This window comes from Microplitis demolitor, chromosome 10 (genome assembly GCF_026212275.2).
Source record: "Microplitis demolitor isolate Queensland-Clemson2020A chromosome 10, iyMicDemo2.1a, whole genome shotgun sequence".
In the NCBI taxonomy this organism is placed as follows: Eukaryota; Metazoa; Arthropoda; class Insecta; order Hymenoptera; family Braconidae; genus Microplitis; species Microplitis demolitor.
The window spans coordinates 13,008,076-13,022,697 of NC_068554.1; the positions used below are offsets into that span (position 1 = coordinate 13,008,076).

Here is a 14,622-nt window from a genome sequence, read left to right on the forward strand (position 1 = left end):
GCATTTCCGCTCGGTTCGGGAGAAGCCGAGCTCGCTACTGACTGAAGGTCAGAATAGTGCCGGGTCACTCGCTATTTGGGCCCGGCACATACAATTTATAACTCAGGATCGTGTCAAGACGTCCTGAGAACCCGCTACAAGCTGACCAATCACAAAATTCGTTTTATATTGCCTTGTCAGCCTATGAGAGAGCTCGCTATCAACTGATACCTGTTGGCGCGCTTTTAAGCCAATAGGAAAATTCGTTATATGCAGCAAGGCTGCCACTTGAAACCGCTTCAGTAATTAATTCTTTTGTGATATTAAACTAAACCGCTACGCTGAATTATCCTCAATATTTAGTCAGTATATCAAGACTGCTATTTATTGAGAATATATAAATTGTTCTTTCGCTAGTAATTAAGGGTGAATTAATTTTCCGTGAACTTAACCACTACTGACCACGTGTCAATTTATACGTGAATAAAATATCTGAGTTTGCATTTGCTATCGCGTATTAATTTCTAGTCGCATTCGCTTTAATATAAGTTCTCATAATTTTTAAGTGTGAATAAATCTATAATTCATTTATTGATAAAATCTGAGTAATTTTTAATTGTTTAATTTACCTCGCCTAAACCAGATCCAACTAGTTTATTCGCTCATTTTACACCACATGAGTTCCAAAAAAAACCGAATTTCCTCTCTCTCTCTTTTTTTTTTTTTTGTAATTCGATTGAAATATTAGCGATTTTGTTGGTCGCATGGTAAGTGAAGTTGTCTGCTTTAAGTGAGGTGAGTTAAAAAAAAAATTTCTCTTCTTCCCTTTTTTTTTCATTCGTTTATCCGGCTAGATCTTAACTAAAATTTTCGTGATGTAGAAAAGTGAAATGAAGGAGTTGATCTGAGTGGAAAAAAGGAAATAAAAGGAGTTTGAACGCGGATGTATCCTGTAGGAATTGCGACGAGTTTTAATAAAGTCCAAAGGAAACCTCAGTGGAGTTCTACGGAAAGATAATTATTAAGGTATGAATGTCTGATTTGATTTGATAGAAGAAAACCCTTGATTTAATAATTGTTCTAAATTTTAGGAAAATCTTTTAGCACTCTCTGGGTTATGTTAAGATTTTGAATTAATGAACATAATTTTACAAAGATAAAAATAAAAAGAGAACTTCCCTGAAAACTCATGCGCGATTTTTTCTAGGTTTAGTGCTGCTTAAACTGGAGGTGCGTAGTCGCTGAGTCTGAAGACTCTCTCTCCCTTTTGTTGGTGTTGTTGGTTTGGTGCTAGTTGACGGAGATTTATTTGGAGTTACACGCTGTAACGTGTCCCTGAGTTCTATCACTTCGATTTTGTTTTGATTTAATTCGTCGTGTCGATTTCCGCAGGTAAGTTTGGTTTCTCAATCTGAATATTGGGAATTCTTTACTGCCTTTTGGTTTTTCTTGCAGGTGGAAGAACATTTTCTTCTACAGCACAGGCAGAATTTGAAGAAGATTAGGACGCACCGCCACGGCGGGCAAATTCCCTGCTGTCATTTTCCAGTGTGTTTCGTCTTCTTGGTGATGGAGAGAAATCTCGAACATTCGGTTTTCTGTTTCCTCTAGCCCTGCTCCCTAGGGTTTGAATTCGTCGACACTTTGGAGAGGGTCGATACTGATTTTTGAGAAAAATCTGGTTATCTTTGATTGAGCCGATAGGTTCAATGAGATAGATGGTAAGGTCAAATTTAATTTCGGCAGAGTTATTTTGAGCTGAGTCATCTCTTCATTTATGCTCTTCAGTAAATATTTTTTGTTTCTGACTTCGCACCCGTTTTTAATATGGACCATTCCAGTTCCATTGATGTAATGATCCTTTGCGATTAAGTTAGAACATTTGATGCTCAATATTTCTTCTACACAAGTCGAATATGCCCAAGAGTTTGGTTGATAGTGTTTTATCCAGGTGGTCTTGCACTTGGGAATAATGCGAACATTGCAGGTCCGCATGACCTCTTCGGTTGACTTCATTAATAGTCTCATTTCGCAGTCAACTTCGTCCGGTTTTTCCGTAGATTGGAATGGAATTTCCGGACGACAGGATAGGTCATTTCCGATATTCTTGCACTTTTTGATATAGTCGTTGTCTGCCAAGTAATATTGTTGCAGATCAGGATCAGTGATCAGGAATTTCTTTGATGGTAATATGGCTAGAGTTTGTGTTTTACCATTCAGGTTTTCTGGTTTTGGTAGTGGTCTCATCTCATATGATAATAGTGGAGTTTTGTGAAACAAGGGCAGGGTTACTATAGTGAGTAAGTATCCTTTTGCCCTTGCTACTTTGACTGTTGATACTGATGACAAGGTTGAAATATCCATTCTGTCGATTGGCTGTGGCGGATTTAAATCGGGATGTTTCTTCATGATGTAAACGGTTGCTTGATAAAGTTGCGAGGGTGAGATGGTCTGTGGCGAAAGTCTCCCTGCTTTGGCTTCTTCAATAATAGTTTCTGCCTCTCTCAGGACCCTGAGGTGATTGGAGGCTATTTCTTGTCGTTCATCCCCCAACATTATGACTTTCACTACATATGTTAGTAATTTATACGCTTCTTGAGTCGCATTTGTAACCGCTTTGGTTGCATTAGCCAGAGTATCCAAATTGGCTTTCATTTGTGCTTCGTTCTCGAGGATAGTGTTAATTTCACTCCTAACGATATGGGTGGTGTTTTTCATCAAGTGCGTTATTTCTGCGTTATCCCGGTATAATTTGTCAAGCTCTTTGGAAATATGTTTTTTATCATCATAAACCATAGTTCCGAACAATTCCCTGGCGGTCGTACCCACAAATCCGAACCATGGGGTTCATTCATTTCGGTCATTAGGTAAAGTTTTGAATTCTGTTTCTTCTAGAAGCTGTCTCAGTCTATTCTTGGCTTGGTTTATTTCCTCTTCTATTCCAGACATGAGGTCGAGTTTCAGATAGTGCATACAGGACCCTGTATCTACTACTTTAGCACATTCAAACAAGGTCGACTGCAAGTGATTCCATTGGAAAGGGTACTTGTTGATCAATTTTTGGACGTTGATGGATGAAATAATCCGCCAGTTTTCTTCTATGAGGTGAATCCTTTTAAAGGGGTCGTATAATAGACCTGGGTTATGTACCAATGGTTGAATGGTGAGGTAATCCTCAGGTTCACTGTTCCCCATGGTGATAAGCAGGACCCACAGTAGTCTTTTCATGATTGTCAGCAGCTAGTGGATCTGAAACAGAAAACTTTGTAAAGTTTAATTTCTTTGTTCACGGCCAGTTTGGCTTTATGGAGATTGATAAGTTTGCGCTTTCCTTTCTCATTTTCATAAATAAGGCTACCAAATTCGTTGATTTCTACGATTTGGTAAGGCCCTATATAGTAAGCGTCTAGTTTATTTTTCCGAGGTTCTTTTAAAACGTAAATGTAATCATTTACTTTGAACTTTTTCGAATTGATACGTCTGTGGGGACTACGTCTTCCACTCCTACCTTCCGCGAGCAATAATTAATTTAAGCTGATATATTGTTATAACTATTATTAGTGCCATCATTATAATTATTATTATTATTATTATTATTATTATTATTATTATTAGTATTAGTATTAGTATTATTATTATGAATTAATATTACTATAGTCATTAGTACAAATATTACTATTATTACTAGGATTACTACTAATTTGATATCTCTTCTTTTAGTTAATAATAAATAATAATTCATGTATGTGTCGGTATAACGTGAGCGTGAGAGACATTTCTCGTCGGGAAACTAGTTGTAAGTTGTGACAGGGTAATTTTAATGAACATAATTAAATAAATAAATTTGAATTTGAATTTCGTTCCCGCCATAACCGGCCGATGACCTCGTAAGTTACGAGTAGTGTTGCGACTAGTCACCGGGTGTCGCATAGATCACTAAGGCCCGTCCGCTCGTCATTTCCTTTAGTTTAAGAAAGTGGGAATAGGTTTCCGGAGAAGTGAACGGGAGTGAAAAGATATAATGGACTGCGGAACAAAAAGAAGTCAAGAGTTGTCCAGACGACGAGAACCAACGGACGCAAACTTAGCATCGTCAAGGTAAATATATACGTCCGTTCACGCTTTACGTGGAACGAGGCGATAATTAATTTATATTTAACTGTTTAATTAATTATTAGGCCTTTAGGCCGATAATTATAATAATCGATAACTTAACAAAATATTAATGCGTACTGTTCCTTGACAGATTACCAATTGAAAAATTTGATTTGGGAGACAGAGAGGGAGGCGGAAAAACTCGAGAGGCCCAGACATCACCAGCAGAACAAAGACAGGAGTACCAGAAAATTACTCAGCGCGTCTGGACTTTGTAAGGTAAAATTTATAATTGATTAAGGCCTCTAAATTGATTATTAGAGGGCCGAATTAATTATAAATTGATTACTTAGCATCTTTCTACTGGTTACATAATTTAGATCGGTATCTCAAGGCCCGTCGGCCAGTTTGAATTCGCCCTCGAAATTTCCGTAAAATCTTGCCGGGTACTCGTTGTTCTGTCGTAACTCGAAATTTATTTCATTCGAGGCCTCTCGGCTGAAATAAAATAAATTTTTCCGTATAAATTATTCAATAAATAAATTCAATAATTTCAATAAAAGTATTCAGGCCTGTCGGCCGCTCTAGACAAAGTTTTCCCGCGTTGTAAAATTGTAATTTCAGGCCTTGCGACGTCAATTTACCGGCCGAATGTTCTAGTCAATTTTAACGTAATCCTAGTCGTAAAATTAGTCATAAAATAATTATAAAATAATGTTAAAATAATTCTAATTAAAATTATAAAATCAAAATTAAGACGCTAGAAAAATTACGATAAAATTGTGTCGAGTAAAACTTAAGAATGGATTATTTTGTCAGTAAATTAAGTTGAGTAAGAATAATTATCAGAAAATTTCGAGTAAATTAAATATATATATTGGAAGCAATTGTTAAGGGAATATTATCAGTGGAAAATTAATTAATTAATAATTAAATTAGAACCAAAATTAATTAATAAATATAATTGAATTAAATAAGACAGTGAAAATTAATAAATGAATCAGTGAGAATTAAGTAGTTGTGAAATGTTTATACTGGAAATTTTATTAGTGCAATTTTATATTAAAATATCAAGTTTAATAATTGAGTAAAAGAAAGTGATGTCATTGAGGACGAATTAAATAAAATAAAGTAGAGTTCAAAGTCGAGTCAGTAATTTTAGTAAAAGTTAACTGTGTCTGTGATTTAGGTCCGGTGGACATGTTAAGTTATTTTAAACAATTATACATCCAGGGGATGTTTTTAAATTCATATTAAGGTTTACCGTCCAGGGGACGAGGTATAAATTGTGGGGGTGTGGGTGTGGAAACCGTCCAGGGGACGAAATTTAGTTTGTCATAAGAAAACCGTCCAGGGGACGAGGAAATTTAGTTTGTCATAAGTTACCGTCCAGGGGACGAGAGAAATTTAGTTTGTCATAAGTTACCGTCCAGGGGACGAGAAAATTTAGTTTGTCATAAGTTACCGTCCAGGGGACGAGGAAATTTAGTTTGTCATAAGGAACCGTCCAGGGGACGAGATAATCATTAGTTTGTCATAAGGAAACCGTCCAGGGGACGAGAAAATTTAGTTTGTCATAAGGAACCGTCCAGGGGACGAGATAATCATTAGTTTGTCATAAGGAAAATATTAGTTTGTCATAAGGAAATTTAGTTTGTCATAAGTAATGTCCAGGGGACTCAGTTTGCCATAAGAAATGGTTATTGTCACAAGGTCAATAAAATAAAGCAAGGTGCTTAAATTAAATAAAATTTGAATTAACATTATTTCAGCCTACTCTACGATTCCTCTTCTCACTCACAAAATATTACAAACGACCCTGAGTAACAAATTAATTAAAATAAAATCCTCCAACATCCGGTTCTGGAAGGCCGAGTCCATCTTCCAGTGGCGCCCTAATATTCGACTATAATACTAGGTGCGACCAGACTTGGCAAGATTAGTCTCTGTGTCATAAAGTTGTAAAATGTAGATTCAAATTTTGTAAAACCTTTTCCTTTTTTTTCATTTCCCAATTCCAAAGATTCGGGTTTTTCCCAACATCTGTATTTTATTGCTCCTTTCCTGCTTCCTACGACGGGCAATAAAACCCAAAGGGATTACGGACCCGCGAGCGTCTGGCCAGCGCAAGCGGGATCCGTGGGTCCTTGGATTTATTGCTGCTTTCCCACGGTTCGGGACTTGAAATTCCGTACCTGGACTCTTTACTCTTTACTCAATATCCTATGCTATTTTTCACTTCCTACGTCATCACTCCTACTACTACTACAACCCGAGACTCCTGCTACAACCCCGACATCCAGACACTTCGTCCTGACTCCCCGTTCTGAGCACACCGTCTCCGGGTGACATAACGACGAATAAAACTTAGATCTTGTGAAACAACTCTTTTATTTGAACTTACCTACCCATATCCAGTCACCAAACGTCTATCAAATCGAATTTTGGACTCTTCTTTAGATTTAATCAAACAATCTGAGGCAATTTGACTGACATCAGCTAATCTTTCCATAAGATCAGCTAGATATTCTGGGTAGGTTTCGATTTTTGAATAGTCCGGGAATTGGGTGGGTAACCGTGCCTTCCGCCCAAACATCACCTCAAATGGGGTGAACTTGGTGGAAGTATACACACTGGTATTATAATTCATCACGGCCATGCTTAAATACCTGTCCCAATTCGGATATCTGTCGGTAATGACACGTAAAAAGTCTATTAAAGGTTGATGGCTCCTTTCTAAGGATCCATTAGATTGTGGATAATAACCAGAAGTGGTTAGTCTCTGTATTTTTAAAACCTTTGATAACTGTTGGATTATTTTGCTGGTAAAGGAGGTTCCTTTATCCGGAAGAATTACTCTTGGGCAACCGTAATAACAGATATATCGGTCAATCAAGGCTTCAGCTACAATAGTTGACCGTATGTCAGGTATCGGGACAACTGTTACTGCTTTAGAGATGTTGTCTTGAATGGTCAAAATATGGACATTTCCGTTTCTAGTCATCGGAAGTGGACCAACTGTGTCAATGGAAATTTTTTCGAACGGTTCGAGCGATGTGTCTGTTATTAACATGGGTTGTTTCGTTTTAACTCGCGTTAATTTATTCTTTTGACAGACTTCACAGTTTTGAATGAAGCGATTAATTTTTTCTTTCATTCCCGGCCAATAGAATCTTTCGCGAATACGCCAGTATGTTTTTACTACTCCTTTGTGCCCTGCGATTGTACTACAATGATTCTCTTCTATAATTTTAGTTCTTAATTCTTCGGGAGGCACTTTAATGCAACCTTCACAAAGGGTTACTTCGAATGGACAATTTCCCAGTTCTTGTGAGAGGTAGATTTTGATGTTCAAATCGTCAAAGTCGTCCTCCTGTTTCGCTATTCGGAACGTGTGAACTTTATGACAGAGAGACTAATCTTGTCAAGTCTGGTCGCACCTAGTATTATGGTCGAATATTAGGGCGCCACTGGAAGATGGACTCGGCCTTCCAGAACCGGATGTTGTAGGATTTTATTTTAATTAATTGAGACTAATTATTTATTCAGGATCGTTTGTAATATTTTGTGAGTGAGAAGAGGAACTATAGAATAGGCTGAAATAATGTTAATCCAAATTATTTTATTTTAAGCACCTTGCTTTATTTCATTGACCTTGTGACAATAACTATTACTTATGGCAAACTAATATTCTTATGACAAACTACTGAGTCCCCTGGACATTACTTATGACAAACTAATATTTTCCTTATGACAAACTAAATTTCCTTATGACAAACTAATATTTTCTCGTCCCCTGGACGGTAACTTATGACAAACTAATATTTTCTCGTCCCCTGGACGGTAACTTATGACAAACTAAATTTCTCTCGTCCCCTGGACGGTTTTCCACACCCACACACCCACGTTAAAATATACCTCGTCCCCTGGACGGTACACCTTAATATTATTTTTAAAACATCCCCTGGATGTATAATTGTTTAAAATAACTTAACATGTCCACCGGACCTAAATCACAGACACAGTTTTCCTTTACTAAATTTACTGACTCGACTTTGAACTCTACTTTATTTTATTTAATTCGTACTCAATGACATCACTTTCTTTTACTCAATTATTAAACTTGATATTTTAATATAAAATTGCACTAATAAAATTTCCAGTATAAACATTTCACAACTACTTAATTCTCACTGATTCATTTAATTCATTTATTAATGTTCACTGTCTTATTCAATTCAATTATATTTATTAATTAATTAATTTTGGTTTTAATTTAATTATTAATTAATTAATTTTCACTGACAAATTTTCCTTTAACAATTGCTTCCAATATATATATTTAATTTACTCGAAATTTTCTGATAATTATTCTTACTCAACTTAATTTACTGACAAAATAATCCATTCTTAAGTTTTACTCGACACAATTTTATCGTAATTTTTCTAGCGTCTTAATTTTGATTTTATAATTTTAATTAGAATTATTTTAACATTATTTTATAATTATTTTATGACTAATTTTACGACTAGAATTACGTTAAAATTGACTAGAACATTCGGCCGGTAAATTGACGTCGCAAGGCCTGAAATTACAATTTTACAACGCGGGAAAATTTTGTCCAGAGCGGCCGACAGGCCTGAATACTTTTATTAAAATTATTGAATTTAATTATTGGATAATTTATTCGGAAAAATTTATTTTATTCCAGCCGAGAGGCCTCGAATGAAATAAATTTCGAGTTATAACAGAACGACGAGTACACGGCAAAGATTTTACGGAAATTTCGGGACTCCGAGACGCGTGATTACACTAGCCGACGGGCCTTGAAATATCAATCTAATATCGCGAAACCAGCAGAAAGATATTAAGTAAATTAATTATCATTAATTCGGCCCTCAACTATTTAAGTTAGAGGCCTGAATTAATTATAATTTTTACCTCGAGGAAACTCAACAGCCCTGATGAGAAGGTATCAAGTGGTCTCGTCGCCTCCCTTATATTTCTCTCCGCTGGTCTGCACTCTCTCTCTCGTCACCCAGAAATTTCAATTGGTAATCTGTCAAGGAACAATACGCATTAATATTTTGCTAAGTTATCGATTATTATAATTATCGGCCTAAAGGCCTAATAATTATTTGAACAGTTAAATATAAATTAATTATCGCCTCGTTCCACGTGAAGTGTGAACGGACGTATATATTTACCTTGATGATGCTAAGTTTGCGTCCGTTGGTTCTCGTCGTCTGGACAACTCTTAACTTCTTTTTGTTCCGCAGTCCATTATATCTTTTCACTCCCGTTCACTTCTCCGGAAACCTATTCCCACTTTCTTAAACTAAAGGAAATGACGAACGGACGGGCCTTAGTGATCTATGCGACACCCGGTGACTAGTCGCAACACTACTCGTAACTTACGAGGTCATCGGCCGGTTATGGCGGGAACGAAATTCAAATTCAAATTTATTTATTTATTTATGTTCATTAAAATTACCCTGTCACAACTTCATGTTTAAACATAGAAGTCCGAAGGTTTCACAATCCTTTTATTATGTTGCCCGTATCGATTTTGTCGAAATGGTTTTTCTTTATAAAAACTGTGAAAATAAGGCAACGTCCTAATTTTGTGACTAATACATCACCCATTTTTGGACTTGCAGCCTTTAGGTCCTCTTTACTGATAAACGTGAGGTCTCTTAAACGTCGAGTGACTGGTTTCATCATTTTGCAGTCGAGAGAAAGAAAATGTACCATGTGATCACGAGCGTACGTGATTCCGTCTCGACATTATAAAAATTTTATTTATTTTGTCGGCGTTTTTGGAGGTCTATTAGAATCAGTATCCGATGAAGATAAAATCTCGGGTGCTGATCTTTCTGGCTTCGTGTGTAATCTGCAAGTTCGAAAGCCGGAGGATCATCAGGATACCACGGGGGTGGTATTACGTTTTTCGGACGAGGGTTATTTTTTATTGGCCCGTCCCCCAGTTTTTCGGCTGCAACTGTGATAGCATTTCGTTGCTCTTTGCAATTATTATCGGAGATGATTGCAGAATTTCTCGCTTCTTGGGTTTCGACCTGAATTATTGTAGGTTGTTCGATTTGATCAATTTCCGATGCGCTCGATGCGGAAGGATGATCTGAGTTTTCCACAGTTACATCATAGGAATTATTCTGTGATGTTAGTGTAGGTTCGTTGTCATTATTTCCATTTGTACCGTTATCGCTCATCGTTCGTACTGGTGATTTTTCGGGTTGCGCCATACTGGATGATGCTGCTGGGATATCTTCTATGTTTAAGGTTTGACATGTGGAAGGTATTGGTATGATGGTAGATTGCTGTCTACCGCCTTCACCTTCCACTTTCCAATCAAAAGTTTTTGAAGGATCGTCATGTTCAAGGTCTCCGTAAACGTCTTGAACTGGTCTAAGAAGTGTTCTTTTCCAGATAGAAGTCGCTGGATCTACTCCAATTGTTAAATATTTTTCTCTTAAGTTGGTTGATTGATTCACTTGTTTTAGAGTTGTAGGGGTAATTTCTACCTGCACCTCTGTGTCGGATATGCTGGCCACACTAGTGTCATCGTCTTCGATTTCCGTGTCTGAGTTTTCTCGGAGAAATTCCTCTTCTTCTTCTTCGTCTTCTTCTTCTGAATCAGTTGACATTTCTTCCTCATATTCGTGAGGAAGTCGGCTAGCATGGAGAAAATTTGGGACTCCTTTTACCACCTCAGGGCTAGGAGCAGGGAGTAGATTGATATAATCCTCTGGTCGCGCCGTAGGACGTTTTTCGAAACTTTTTTCTGTTTCAGGTCGGGTTGCCAGAAATTCTTCAAATCGATCGGCTGCTCTTCGCAGTTCTTCGCGAAATTTTTGTCAATCCATAGCTTCTGGTGTATCTTCGCTGTCGTCAGCTGCACTCTTTTCAGCTTCTACCAATAGGTACTCGGCATTCATCAAGCGGACTGCCTCTTCTTCCTCGGCATCGTCCACAGCAGTCGTTTTTTTCACTGGCGGTTCTTTTTCTTTTTTAATTTCTTCACCGACAACTGGAGGATCTGTAGAAAATACGTCGTCATCCCCCATAACTCCCTCTATTTGAGTGTTTTCTAAATTTTCAGGTTCTGTTTTACTTAGTTCACAATAATTTATACATTTGCGAGTAATAACGTTATCAGTAGCTTTCCTCTGTCGTAATCTGGAGGCTATTGTATCTCTTGGTTGGGATGCGCTGTTAATTTTCGGTTTATTCTTACTTCCAGGTTTTCTACCTCGTTTTACAGCATCGATAACTTCTTCATCAGGCAATGAGGACTTCTTCAGAGGCAACATTACTGCTTCCATTTTTGTAGCTTCTGGTTTTGGAGTTGACAAGTCTTCATGTCGTCCTTGAGGGTTATACGATAATCCCTCTGCATATTGGTCTGAGATTTTGTGTCGGATGACGACTGAAAATTTGTATTCGCTCAGTTGCGATCTCCATTTGATCTGCCTTTCAGTTACAGTTTGACTATCTCTTAGCCAAGCCATACAAGGACTGCTGGTATATAATGTAAAAGGTTTACCATAGAGATAAGGTCTAAACTGTTGCACAGCATATAGTACTGCCATACACTCTTTTTCATTTTTGGTATATCTTGTTTCTGTCTCATGCAAGACACGAGATGCACAGGAAACGATTTTTTCGATTTTTCACTTGTATTGGTGGTGTTGATATCTTCTTTCTCGACTTCTTGGCTTAAAATGCCCGAGACGCCGACCTCTGACGAACTTGTCGCCAAAGTAAATGGTTTGTTAAAGTCAGGATAAGCAAGGAAAGAGTTTTCGCACAATGCATTTTTAATGTCATTGAATACGTTCTGAGCTTCTTCTGACCAGACGAACGTTTTTGTTTTTCTGGTGAGGTCAGTGATAGGCTTAGCTCTTTCAGCGAAATTTTCGATGAAACGACGATAATAATTCGCCAGACCCATAAACTTACGAGCTTCCGTATGGTTACGAGGGTTAGAGGCGTCCTTTAATGAAGAAATCTTTTTGGGATCAGGTTTTACCCCGTCCTTCGTTAAGATGTGGTCCAGATATTCGACCTCGGGGTAGAGAAACTTGCATTTCTCGGGCTGAAAAGTTATCCCGGCTTCTCTGAGGCGGTTGAAGAGCCTTTGAACACTTACTTCATGATTTTCGAGTGAAGATGCGTAACTCACGAAATCATCGAGATATATAAATAATTCTGTCCCTTTGAGACCACTTAAAGTGGAATCCATCATACGTTGGAAGATTGCAGGGGCACATTCTAGTCCGAATGGCATGCAACAGTATTCCCAATGTGTGTCAGGGGTTGAGAATGCGGTTTTTTCCGCATTTTTGGGGTCCATTGGGACTTGATAGAATCCATTCACCAGATCAAATACACTAAAGTATTTTGCTCCGCCAAGTTGGTCTAAAATGTCGATTATCAGGGGTGGAGGGTAAGCGTCCCCCACTGTGACTCTATTTAAGTTTCGAAAATCAATAACCATGCGCCACTTCTTGTTACCGTGTGTATCGGGCTTCTTAAGAACTATCGACAAGGGCGAATTATAAGGTGAATTCGATTTGCGTATAATTCCTTGTTTAAGTAGATTATCGATTTGTCTCTGGATCTCTTCTCGATGTTTTTGTGGAAACCGATATTGTCGCATCCGAATTAGTTTATTCGTGGTGGTTTCAATTTTGCACGTATATTGCTTACATCGCCCAAGACGATCCCCAGGCAGATGGAAAATATCGTGATTCCTTTTAATGAGATCAAATACCTGTTTTCGCTCGCGCCTGTTTAAATGATCACTGGGAATTTTGCTGCAGATTAGATTTATTCTTTCTTTTCTGGATAGTTTATTTCCCGGCAATAAAGGTTTGACATTTTCGGAAAAATACTCCGTGGAATCGGTTTGGTCAAATTCGAACTCCGCTTCGGCCTCCGGTAAAACGGATGTGGACTTCGGTCCCGTTACATTGATTACTTACTAATTATTCAGTTACTTTAATGAGATATGATGTCTGTAACTTTTTCGTATATGTAAATTTTACCAATAAAGTCAGAAAATGTGTAATTACTTTATAATTTTAAATATACGTATTATTACTAGGTATGTTCGATGTATCAAGGACAATACTGGTAAGAAAGGGGACCCTGCAAAGCGATGTATGAGTTCCGGTAAATTTGTCGATGGTGAATTCATACAGAGCAAAACAAGTCAGCCACACAATCATGATCCAGAGCCTCAGTTGATTGAGGATTGAAATTTTCGAATGGACCAAAAAGATTTGAGTAAAGCTTTCGGTTTATCAACTAAACGGATCCATATGCGTTCGGAAGTTAAGTAAATACCCATTAATCAAATATTATTCCTCTCAATCATTCTTCTTCACACTAGGATTTAGTTATATTACTATACGCTTTTTGGACTAGATTAAAAGCATTTATTCAAATATTGTAAAATTTTCAATAGTTTTGTTAGTTTTATCTATTAATATACTAATCACTTGTTTGGCTTCTGTACTCTCATATAATTATGATTAGTACTGAATTTACAGAATAAATTAATTATAAATATAACCATATATCTTTTAGCGATCCAGAAGCTGCTGCCTGAAATCCGTTTGCGAAACGACGAAGGTCCATCCAACTTTATAAAAAACAGCAGCCTTTGGCATATTTTTTACAATTACAAAATAAATCCAATCTGGAGGTTTTTGCGTCATCATTACTGTTGGATAAAAATAATCAGCAATTGTATTACGAGAAAGAGAACAGATGGAAAATTAGTGCACGATATGAGAAATTTGGTTTTAATACCAACAACTGCAACAAACGTGGAGAAAATTTGTACATATACGACGCTCATTTTCTTGAAGAAATTAGTGCCACATGCAAAAAAAATTTTCTTTGATGCTGCGTTTAAAGCAGTGCCTTATTTTGGTATAAAGAATAGTCAGTTGTTGACTATAATGGCCAAAATTGATGGACCTCCTCAAAATTTAAGTGCCGTAAGCATTAAGTTTATTTATATTAAAGTATGGTAATTCATCATCCTGATTAAAAGCTCCGATTAAATCCGATTGAAATATTTTCATCGGATTCAATCGGAAAATATCAATTTTGTATTAATTATTTTGCCGATTGAACTATCTGACTAAAACTGATTGAAAGTCAATCTGAAATTTCCGATTAAATTCAATTCGAATTTCTCAATCCGATTCAATTGGAGTTTTTTATGATGGATACGTATACCTCATTGTTTGATAATACAATACGAACTAATTGATAGTCACTTATTCAATTAAAAGATAATTGGAAAAAAACTGTCTATTAAATTCAATGTACATGTATGAATCAATCGTAGACTATTTATTCAATTAAAAGTTCGCAGTAATTAGACATAAGCTGTTTATTAAACTAAGTGTACATGTACGAATTGATTGATAGCTATTTATGTAACGAACATTACAATGTAATTTGACAAGAGATGTCTATCAATTAAGTGTACATGTACATTCGATTTGATA

The 14,622-nt window shown here is 36.8% G+C and overlaps 1 protein-coding gene across 1 annotated transcript; it reads right to left on the minus strand.

The window, feature by feature from the left end:
- Nucleotides 1–1,599: 1,599 nt before the first annotated feature.
- LOC106693301 (uncharacterized) lies at nucleotides 1,600–2,775 on the minus strand. Its single transcript, XM_014440287.2, has one exon. The coding sequence runs from the start codon at nucleotides 2,773–2,775 to the stop codon at nucleotides 1,600–1,602; it is 1,176 nt and encodes a 391-aa protein (XP_014295773.2).
- Between the last annotated feature and the right edge of the window lie 11,847 nt (nucleotides 2,776–14,622).

What these genes read in the sequence shown, in the direction of transcription:
- LOC106693301 (XM_014440287.2), bottom strand. Translation starts at nt 2,775, where the DNA reads ATGGTTTATGATGATAAAAAACATATTTCCAAAGAGCTTGACAAATTA.